This window comes from Haplochromis burtoni, unplaced genomic scaffold (assembly GCF_018398535.1).
Source record: "Haplochromis burtoni strain Fernald_Lab_line unplaced genomic scaffold, NCSU_Asbu1 Contig_44, whole genome shotgun sequence".
Classification (NCBI taxonomy): domain Eukaryota; kingdom Metazoa; phylum Chordata; class Actinopteri; order Cichliformes; family Cichlidae; genus Haplochromis; species Haplochromis burtoni.
In genome coordinates this window covers 2853878-2865443 of record NW_024582405.1, presented here as the reverse complement: position 1 = coordinate 2865443, position 11566 = coordinate 2853878, and the positions used below count along the sequence as shown (strand labels likewise).

Genomic DNA, 11566 nt, shown 5'->3' with positions numbered 1-11566 from the left:
CACACACACACACACACACACACACACACACACACACACGAGTTGATAATAAATTAATTAAAGCAACAAAACAACTGAAGAGCCAGTTAGGAGCCGAAAGAGCCGGCTGCTTTTAGTGAGCCGAGCCAAAACAGACGGTTTTCTAAAGAGAGCTGGAATTCCCATCACTAGTCTCCACCAGCCACTGACGAAAACATGCACCTTCTGAAGTACACAGAGGTTTTTATAAAAGTACAACACTGAAAAATATTTATAACGCTGAGTGTTAAAGCTGAGAAGTTATTTTCTCAGCTACTGATAGCTGCATGCAAATCCACCCGAGCTGAATGTGATATCTATTTATAGATGCAAACACCCACAGTAATGATTTGAATATTTCTGTGCAGGCATCTGAACTGTGAACTGGATGTAACAGGTACGTTAACGATGCAGCGCTCAGCTCAGAGGGAGCACTTTGAAGTGCTCATGTGATGTGGAGTCTAATTAAAAGCAAAATCAAAATTTCCAAACAACAGATTTGATAACTGTACGATAGGGTACAAACACATGACAAACGCAACATCACCAACATAATCCAGTTATAACTGTACAAATTGCCCCCATGAAGCCACACACGGACTAACAACATCATATATTTAGCAGCTATGGCAACAGGAGCAACAGAGGAGGCCCAAACGTCCAGTGTGCGTGACATGAAATCTTAAAAACAAACGCTGCTCATGAGGTTTATTTTCTCTGTTTTCCTCCTCAGCTCATGTGTTCACATGAACCACACAGTTTACCAAACTCCCAGCCAACCCTTAAATCTACTTCTATTTATCTATATAACCACATCAGAAAAAAAAAAAAAAACAGTGTTGATGCGAGAGAGACGAGTCATCGCTGATATTTAAGTCAGTGTGCTGCTGGTGACACCTTAAAGGATCATTTCACTTAATTTCAGCCAGCTTCCTTTTAATACAGGGATGTCAAACTCCGTTTATGTAGTGGGTTTGTTTTATAATAAAAAATAACCAGAAAACATTTCAATAGTAGATGTGATCTATGATATGATAATTTATCAGTTACTTTATTACTGTGATATGATCGGGTGTGGGAGTGATGTTGGGCATCAGTGGGAAAAGCTGTAAAATTTATGAAATACAGTTTAAAGTCCAAAATGTATGTCCTCCTTCACACTTTCCTGCTGGGGCGATTCCGGCCCCCAGGCCTTATGTTCATCCCTTGTTTTAAGGTGTCTGTCTACAGCAGGGGTGGGGAAACTCAAGGCCTCGAAGGCCAGTGTCCTGCCGGTTTTAGATGTGTCCTTGATCCAACACAGCTGATTTAGATGCTAAATTACCTCCTCAACATGTCTTTAAGTTCTCCAGAGGCCTGGTAATGAACTAATCATTTGATTCAGGTGTGTTGACCCAGGGTGAGATCCAAAACCAGCAGGACACGGGCCCTCGAGGCCTGGTCTACAGGGTGAAAATGAAAACCATTGAGTAGGTACCAAACCATGCAGTTCCTCAAATGTCCACTAGAGGCTCCAATGTTACAATTTCCAGCTTTACAGCAGAGATAAATATGTTTACAGCCCAACACACAAACTGGACTCTAAAGGTCATTTCTTTTCATATCTTTATAACTCCTTAATTTGTATTTTTTAAAGGCTTAAAGTATGTATCATTAGGGGCATGGCCTCTTTGACTGACAGCTACAGCTGTTCTAGCTGCTAGCTGTCTGCTAGGCTTCACCTTAGCTAACTGGAGTCCATGAACTGGACGTCTGGACCGTGTTTCCATTGTAGATGGAAGATGGGCAGAATGCAGGCAGTAATCACAACCCTACAGAGACACAACACCTATTTAAAATGAACCAAATCTCCTTTGCACTTTTAATAATCAATATTTTTGCCCACTTGGTTTTCATTAACTTATTCTTTACTTCCATTAAAAAAAATTAAACCAGTTCTAATTTTCAGTAATCTTTGTGTTCATCTCTTTTAGCTCCCTTTTGGGTCTCCACCACTTTCTGATAACTTACCTACTATACATAAACAAATCTCGTTCCCCAACATTTTCCTCAACTCTTTCACCCAGTTCTTCACCTGCAACGACAACAAAGCACTCAGGTCAAATAAACCCTTCATAAAACCAAGATACAAATAATGAAGTAATTATAATGCAGACAGGAACTGAAAGAGCAACATTATGATCATAATTAACATTCTGAGAAACAAAGGGTTTAACATCCAAAGACCCACAGACATACTAAACTTTTTATTTGTAAGATGTTTCAATCTTAATGTTTACTCATCTTAAGACTGGAAATACTCTGACTGCACTTTTCAGTTCTGATTACCAAACTATAGCCGGGCAATTCAGAGTAGGTCCTAAAAGTTTAAATTAAATACCATTTCTTTAATGAACTTTTCAGCATTTGTCCATAACAAAACACTGATTGTTTTGGATCGACCTTTTTCAATCCAGAGGGTCAAGTGATCACCAGCAGCCATGTAAACTGTCTTTTACTTTTTGTAAATTATTTAAAAAGAAATTTTACTTCCTGGATGAACTGTAAAGCTTCTATATAGCTGCTCCAAGGTTGTGGATAAAAGGACACAAAACTGGTTATTTGTTTGTTACGAGTTTAGTTTCCACTGCTGTTTTGTCATTTCCATAATGACATGCTGTCGAAAGTCTGCTTTTACGATGTTGGATCATCAAACTTTCGTTTTCTAAAGTACCTTCTGAAAGGAGTCTTCATCTGTTATGTCGTACACTAGTATGGCTCCATTGGAGTCTCTGTAGTAGATGGGACCTAAGGCGTGGAAGCGCTCCTGACCCGCTGTGTCCTGCACAACCAGACAACGTTAACACCCAAAACCTTTATTCAGAAGATCAGGAGAATAAAAACTACTTTGAACGCAGCCTTACCCATATGGCGAGGTTTACTCTTTTTCCTGTGATGTTCAGCTTCTTTGTGAGGAAGGACGCCTGCGTAGGAAGAGGACAACATGATTATTTTAATAATGTCACAAACTCAATTTGAATAAGATTCAACTGAGCAAAGTAATATTGAAAGGTAGCTCAACAACTAAAAAACACAAAATAAAAACTGGATAAAATGTTAAATAAGATACTAAACAAAATAAAGCAGCAGAAAACAAGCTCAATGAATTTCCATTAAACTAAATAAAATAAAGCATCTCACCAATTAAAAATACTAAAATATCAAAAACACAAGACAAACAGTTTGTCATGTAAATGTAAATAAAAACAGAATGTAATGATTTGTAAATCCATGAATCTTGATTTACAATAAAAAAGAGAGAAACGTTTAAACTGAGAAAATGAAACATTTTAATAAAAAATATGAACTCATTTTGAATTTGATACCAGCAACATGTCTCACTAAAACTGGCATGTTGCCCACACTGCAGCATCCTCTCTTCTTTTAACTACAGTCTGTAAAACATCTGGGCTGCTGCTGTTGCTGCTTTGCCATATTTTTCAATTCGCGATGCTGATGCTGTTTTTGGCTGGTGTAAGGTCCTGACTGCAGGCAGGTCTGCTGAAATATGAAGGCCTTCCCTGCCTGGACGGGAGCAGATGCTCTGTTATCTGTGTGTACCTTTCAGCATTGATGCAGCTGAATGGTTCATTTTCTCATTTTAAACTTTTATACGCGTCTTGTGTTCTGTTGTGAATAAAACATGGGTTCATGACATTTTCAAATCATTGCATTCCGGGTTTTTTTCTATTTCTAATTTACATTTTACACTCTCACACTTTTTTTTGGACTGGAGATAGTAAAACATAAGCGCTAGAAAATAAAATAGAAACTAAACAGTAGAAAATATGCACAATAAACTGGTGGATGGTGAAAAAAAAATAAAGTCTGAGATTATTTTAGCAGATAAATCCCCAAACATATTCTGAAACCGCTTTAGCTCTGTGCACATGCCCTTTGACCAGAAGTTAAACCAATAATTTACGAGCATCTCTGCTAAAATCAGCCTTCTGCAACAACTTTTGTAACTTCTCACATTTTACCACAAAAACATCTGCAAGTTTTATGTTAACCTGTCAACTGATTTCTGTCGACAGTCTGCGCAGCAATAAACCAAAGACCAAAGTCCTGCCGAGCAACAGGCTGTGGCTTTTCCCCTCCGTCCCAGTCACGTATGATTTATTGAAGCGTTCTCTGGGAAAGTCAAACCCGAGATTAAGATTTCAACATCAGCAGCAGAATTTACATGACGGCTGGACGGAGCAGAGGGGAGAGATTTATGGTGGAGAGGTGAGAGGAAGGCTGAGAGTGGGGCTGTGACAGTATGTGATTAAGGTTGGGAATTAGTGTGTAAATGTGACGTCGGTCAGCTGACTGCACTGCTCCACGAGTGCTCTGACCTCTGAGGTTTAAACCAAAGCTACGGAGGCCCAAACGTGCCAAAAATGAAATCAGTAACTGATTCTAATTCCCCCAACTGTTTACTTCAATTTTAAACCAGTTTTCCTTTTATGTGCTTTTTCTGTTTACTTCCAAAAACTGTCTGCTACATGACTGAAATGCTAAATCCAGGGTTGGATAATGATTCAGACAATTATCAGACCAGTTAGTTGAAAATTACCACAAGTTGAGCCAGTTTTATCATTTTAATATAAAGTACTGGTTCTGGGTAAACCTACGGCAGGTGAAACAAACAGCAGGAACTGGTTTAAACTCCCTAAACTCAGCGATGTCCATCAGCAGCACTGCTAATAAACATCTTCAAATCCTTCTGAACTGAGAGGATGACTGGAAAATGCATACACACAGACACTTTTCTTCACAGTCCCATGACAAATCATGACAGTGCGATAATGCAGAGCTCGTGCTGGCGAAAACAAACCATCAACAGCCTCTGGAAGTTTCTCCTAATCCTCTCATCTAAAGAACAATGAGATGCTTCGTTTGACACTCATGCTGTGCTCACGCTTTAAGCTTCAGTGAGATGATCCTTCATCCACGGCCAGCAGACTCTGCAATCAGCTGGGATGCCCCTTTGTGCGTCACATGAGAGTGAGCGTAGACATGAGCCTTGCAAGTGTGATGCCGAGGTTCATTCACATGACCATGTGACTGCGACGCTGTCCACGGAAAACCTGGAGGGCTTGCTGATCCTCGTCCTCATCAAGGATCCTCCAAACAGCCGAGGCCACGAAGCAAACACAAAGACGGCATTTTTACTCTGCGGTGAACGGAGTTTGTGGCGAACCCACATCCTTCCCCAGCCTACATCCCCCACAATGCCTTTCAGCAACTCCACACATCCTCATTAAGCAGAGTTTAGGTAAGAGTCAGAGTAACATCTACAGTATAAAGTTCACAGAGGGAGAAAAAGAAAAGTATTAACTACTGCCTGCAAAGAGAGCCTAACGGGCTCAGCTGTGAGTGAAATGTTAGTACTGAGGTGGTCACTGTGTTCACCGCCTCCAGGTGAATAAAGTTCTGCTGGTCTGACGCCTCTCTCCATCTCTGCACTTTGCTATAAGTTGAGCACTAAGCATCAAACCCCAAGTGGGTGTGTGACATGATTTTTGCGTATCAGGTGATTCTTCCGCACGTATTTAAGGTTTTGTGAGCGAGCTAGTGAAATGTTATGTGTAGTTTTAACAATTGTACACACAGAAAGGTTTTTGAAAGCAAAAAGCTTATCTGGTTTGTGAAGCTGAAATTAATAAATTGTGTGTAAATGATCAGTAATTATTCAGGTTTGGATGAACACATTTGTGAAATTGTTTTAGTTGAGGGCAGATTGCTCTGCATTTCTGTGGGGATTGAGTGCGAGTGCGTCCGTAAGTCCTCAAAAGTTACACAAATCGTTGCACACATTTATAAAGCTTACGCCTATGCTTGTGGCTCACATTGTACAATATTGCAACACTTCGCTCTATGTAATTTCACTCTATATTTCGCAGTCGTGTTCATCTTTGGAGCAACATACTTAAGCAAGCAGGTTTTCTCAGCATAAACTACATGAAGTCCAAACAGCACCGTGTCCTCACTGATGACACTCTGCAGTCCTGCGTGAATATTAAAGTGACTTCTTACAACCCTGATATGGAGAAGCTCTGCAGTGATGTTCAGAAACAGAAATCACACTAAACAGTGAGAAAGGTATCATTTAATATGCTTTTATTTTGAAATAAATATCTGTATATTGTGGACCCTGAGCTGGACGGTTGATTGCTGCCTGCGTCTTAATGAAAGGACACAAGATCACAGTGCAGTGAAATGAAGGCATAATTCCATACAAATAGTTTTCATGATTATTATTTATATTTGTAAGTTATTCAGCCACTGCTACGTTTTATTTATATGAAACTGGCCTATTTTTAATTGATTAATTTTCCACAAGGTGTGAACTCAAATAAATCTCCCAAATGTTTTATTTAAAAGCACATCTGCACATGGAAGTGTTGTTTTTTTTCCTCTTGAAAGCATTTTTTAAATAGTTCTTAAAAAAAAAAAAGGTCCTATTATTCTAATTATCCCCCCCCCAACTTCAATTTGCAGTGGGGAAAGCTCAAAGTGACTCAAAGATGAAGGAAAGAGTGTCCACTCAGCAGCGTGGAGATAAAGGAGGTAAAGGTTTCTGCCTTTGCCTCACAGGGTCTCACCTTTGCTGAGAGGTGGTTGGTCTCACCCAAACACCTCGATGTCCAATAAATCTATAATGTTCAAAGGTAAATTAATAAATAAAGTGTGGTGAATCCTTATCAACGGTCTAATCCTGACTCAAAGAGCTGGGACAGGTATCAGCAGACGGCGGCCAGAGGACTGCTTGTAAAACAGTAGCAGCCACACGGAAACCTGCAGGGTTTTCCTGCTGTTTCCTTTGAGCTTCTGCTCCTCGGTGAGATGTTGCTGGAAGCTGAGCAGCACATTTACACCTGACAGCAGAGCAGACAGAAATCGCGCCACAGGTGAGCGAAGCAGTCCCACATGCCCAGACACATCTGCACTGCAGGAGTCAGTTACACGCTGACGGTGAAAGAAAAGCAGCGAAGTTTCAGTTTCATTTGACTCTCAAATCATCATCGTATGCAACAAGAAATGAGGGAAAGAAATTGCGGTCTTCTGCTTCTGTTGGTTTGAAGTCCTTTAGAGGCAGAAACATTTTATCCCAGGTTTCCAAAAGCCTCAGATTCTAAATACACAGAAACTAATTATTAATTATTGTGGAAAGTCAAATCACAAGGATTTAGTGTTCAGAGTTTGCATATTGACAACATTTCATCTCATGAATCATGACACACCGCTCTCCCATATATAACCTGCTTTTACATATTGGTATTGTATCAGCAAAACTGGGTCTGTATTTACTTGATATCAGATCAATACTGAAATTTGCGGTTTCACACAGCTGTATTGAGAATCCGAGACCTCACGTGATCATACTGTATCATCAACTAAACTGGTCAACTGGTCAATCACAAGGTCACCCGTACCCTAAATCAGTCCCATCTTACTGGTCCTTTTGGACTCTAATGTGGCCTTTATTTACTAAACGAATATCAAGTTGAATTCAGTAGAACGTTAATCTACAGACTGACATTATAAAGTCATCAGAAACATGTCTGCAGAGCTCAAAGAGGAGGCTAGAGGAAGGACTGTTTTCTGATAGACTTCTACATAATCACCAGGAGGCTCCACCTGCTGGTCGCTAGAAAGAATGCAGGTGAGAGGCACTTCAGCTTCAAGTCAAGTAAGCTTCCCCAATCCTTCACCTGTACAAGCTTTTGTTTTTATAATCAAACAGATCGTGCAGGTCACCTTCACTTGTTTCACCCGTGTCTCTTCATCTCCTCACCTCTCTTTCCTCATGCTTCCTGTCTTTGCTACACCACTAAAAGCTTTAAAATGCTCTGTTGGGGGTTCCTGTGGGGCCACAGCTACTCTCTTTTGCCCCTGGCCCCCCTTGGAGATTAAAGCACCCGTGGTGAAAACAGTGAGTGAAGTCAGGTGTATCAGATGTATTTCTGGCTGTTTATGACCGTAAATCTCCCGGAAAAACAGCTGACTTTCCCCTCCGTCATCGGATCCGGTTACAGCCACAACACCGCCGATATTTCGCAATAACTCCGCTCCCCCGGTAGGCCCGGGTCAGGAAACACAAGACTCCCCTCCACCTGCCACCTGCAGCGCGATGACAAGCACGAGCCCGGCTCCTCCGCCCCTCTTACCTGTAGAGTTGTGATGTGTTTGTCGTTGAATTTGTTCTCGCAGTATCTGAGCACCAGCGACGTCTTCCCCACGCAGCCCTCCCCGAGCAGCACCACCTTGAACGAATAGGTCTTGCCGCTGTTCGCCGCCGCCATGGCTGGCAGTTAAAACTCGCACAAATCCTTCGCTTTTATCCACAAAACGGGCGTTTTAAGGCTAGCGCTGCTAATGCTAACCCAGTCGGAAATGAAGTCCTGCGCAGCTCACATCAGCTTCCGACTTCAAAAAAGGAGCTAAAATCATGAGAGGGACAGCTCGACAGCACACACGGACCCGACTTCTACCAGAATCTACTCGCAGCTCGGAGGGAAGCGAGTCCAAACCCAGAGACAGATCGCGTTTCACCCTGTGGCCAAAGCCTGATTTTCACCCAACTAATGGCGTCTCTCTCAGCTAACAGTTAGCCGGCTAGCTCAACCAAAGATCGTGTCTGCTCGGAGGAGGACTCACAGAGCACCTTTGTTTTCGTCCTGTTGTCTGTAAAGACACAACGCAGGGAGAGCGATGGAAATACTACATTTAAGGAATCAAAAGAAAGATAGATACCAAAGTTTGGGGAAAATAGAACGTTCAACTTAAATGTCTTAAAATAGAAGACATTGAAACTTTGAAAATAGAAAAGCTTTAATCGAAAAAGTTAAAATTACAAATAACGATGACAAATGAATAAAAAAAAACTTAAATGGAAAAATAAAAACAGTAGAATTAAAACTTCAGAGAATTTAACATGAGAGAAGCAGGTGGAAACTCATTTTAAAATGTCGCAGCAGGCTGCTGCCCCTTCCTAAGCCTGGTTGTTTTGGAGGTTTATTCCTGTTAAAAGGGAGTTTTTCTTGCCTGCTGTCGCCACTTCTCTGTGTTATTGTAAGCTCTTGATCTCATAGCATAACGCACCTCAAGATGACTGTTGTGATGTGGCACCTTTTAAAACAAAAAGTAGAAAGTCTAAATATCAGAGGAAAAATAAAAGTAAAATTGATATGAACATGAAAACGTGAAATGTCATGACAGAAATAAAGTCAAACATGACTGTGTTGTGTCAAAATAACCACAGAAAGAACTCAAAATTTAAAAAAATCCTAAAGGGAGCAGCTGAAAGAAGAAGAATCATCTTTAGGAGTCTAAACGGTCTGATAATCCTCAAACATTCAGGGGGGGAAATTAATTAAAAATAAAAAATAATTAAAGAGGACGCCAAAATAATTACATAAGATATCAAAACAGTAAGAATAATTTTGATATTTTATTCAATACGTGTGTGTGTTTTGTGGGGATGGCAAATGCTATCATTTTTCTGTAAACTAAATTTGCCTAAGGGTACAAATAAAGTAGCCTTGAACCTTTAATGTTAAAAAAAAATACAGAAAAGGAAGAAGACGATGTAAAAATTACATAAATTATAAATTTTTGATTTGTGAATAATTTTAACATTTTACTTCTTTATTTCATATGTTTTATTTCTGAACCTTTCTTGCCGTATTTGTCTCTGGATTTGTGAACTTCCTTCTTTGCTTGTCGATCGGCACTGCCTGGGCCTCTGAAGCAGCAGCAGAGTGAGAGCTCCTCTCTGCAGAGTCACATGATGAGGTCCGTCAGCGCTGTTGGCTCATCACAGACTGTAAAGCATATTTATGTTTAATATTTATATCCAGTCTGTGGTACAACAGTCAACTCCTGAGCTAAAAGGGAAAAAAGAGAGCTTTTTATAGAACAAGTCAAAAACATGAGACAAAAACTACAGAATTGTATTCAGTGTCTTAAAATTATGAGAATAATAAGTGTTTTAATGTTTTGCCTTTTTTAAATAAAAAATGAGATAAATTATTTAAAAAGTGATAATTTCACATAAAAAGCAATATAAATAGCTGAAGTTTTTGCAAAGTAATTGTCAGTTTCTACTGCTCCAATCAAAGCTATAAAATAGTCTTTAAATATGACATGAAAACCATTATTGACGACTTGAAAATAAAAATGGTTAAAAAATGTAAAAAAAAAAAATTTGTGTGATTTGGTTAGTAATGAACTCAAACTAATTTTTAGATGGAAAAAGTCAACAGTTGTACTTAGTACAAATTATGAGATAAAAATGAAAATGTTGATCTGCTAAGTGAAATTATAAGAAAAATATTAAGCATTTTTATCTTGAAAAAACTCATGTTGAATAAAATCGACGAGAAAGTTCAAAGATCAAAGTCAGATAATAAGGTTACATGTTTATCTGTATATGAAATTTAAAAAATCAAACATCTAATAACTCCAATATCAAGCATGCTTTGCTTCTTTTATTTTTCATATAAACCTCAGATGATGAAATATAAAGAGCTGTCATGTGGAGTTTTACAGCCCTGACACGAGCCTGGTTTTCCTGTTGGACGCCTTCAAGGACGCATGGAAACAAAAACAACTTGTTTTTCCGTCTCTGACTGCAGTGAAGCTGCTTAGCCACTAGAGGGCAGAGTCCCATTGAAAACAGGAACAGATTCATGTTTAGGAGGGTGGAAGAAAAGAACAAAAGCTGCAAAACAACCTCAAGTACAAAGAAGCTTAAAAAGACCAGAGACAGGCCCAGAGTGACCACAGAGAGGAAACAAAGCATCAAACACAACAAACAAAAGAGGGATACATGCAAAATGACAAAGAAAAAAACAAATGACCAAAAAAAGGTTTCAATAAAATATGGAAATAAAACAAAAAAACCAAAAACTGAAACATCACACAAACAGAACAGACAAGACAAAAATATCAACAAAAACCTGAAAAACAAACACAAAAGAAGCACAAATGACAAAAAGAGATGCAGAATGTTCAGAAATATACTGAAAATGACAGCTGCAAAAATATGCAAAGCAATTACAAAAAAAGAACTTGAAAGAAAAATGAATGCAGCCAAACCACAAGGAAACAGACAGAAAAGAGATACAACGTAGACACAAGGTGCAAAATTATCGAACAAGTCATCACAGAAATAAAATAAACAACATAGAAACTGAAAGATTAACATAAGTTTGTATGTCAGGGAGTCTTTCTTTTAAACTAGGTGATTTATCACTGTGGTCCAGACAAAGTGAAGCAACCTGGTCACAAAATAAATGGTTTCCTTCATAAATATTTCATTTTTTCTTGCAAATTTACATTTCTGAATTTTTCCCATGAGTTCTGTTTTTTTTTTGTCATTTAAATAATCAGAAAGACAGAAATCTTTCCTGCTTTCACACAGGTTTCTTCATACTGTTGCATCATGTTGTATGTGTGTGTGTGTGTGTGTGTGTGTGTGTGTGTGTGTGTGTGTGTGTGTGTGTGTGTGTGTGTG

General features: G+C 39.2%; 1 protein-coding gene across 1 annotated transcript in view; it reads right to left on the bottom strand.

The window, feature by feature from the left end:
- Positions 1 to 8696, bottom strand: part of rab21 (RAB21, member RAS oncogene family) — a 13782-nt gene extending 5086 nt beyond the window's left edge. Inside the window, exons 1-4 of the mRNA XM_005921110.3 lie at positions 8217 to 8696; positions 2922 to 2981; positions 2732 to 2839; positions 2029 to 2092 (exon numbers count right to left, since the gene is read on the bottom strand). Of these exons, the coding sequence (XP_005921172.1) occupies positions 2029 to 2092; positions 2732 to 2839; positions 2922 to 2981; positions 8217 to 8351 (367 nt within the window). The 5' untranslated portion in view covers positions 8352 to 8696. The remainder of the gene's footprint in view (positions 1 to 2028; positions 2093 to 2731; positions 2840 to 2921; positions 2982 to 8216) is intronic.
- Between the last annotated feature and the right edge of the window lie 2870 nt (positions 8697 to 11566).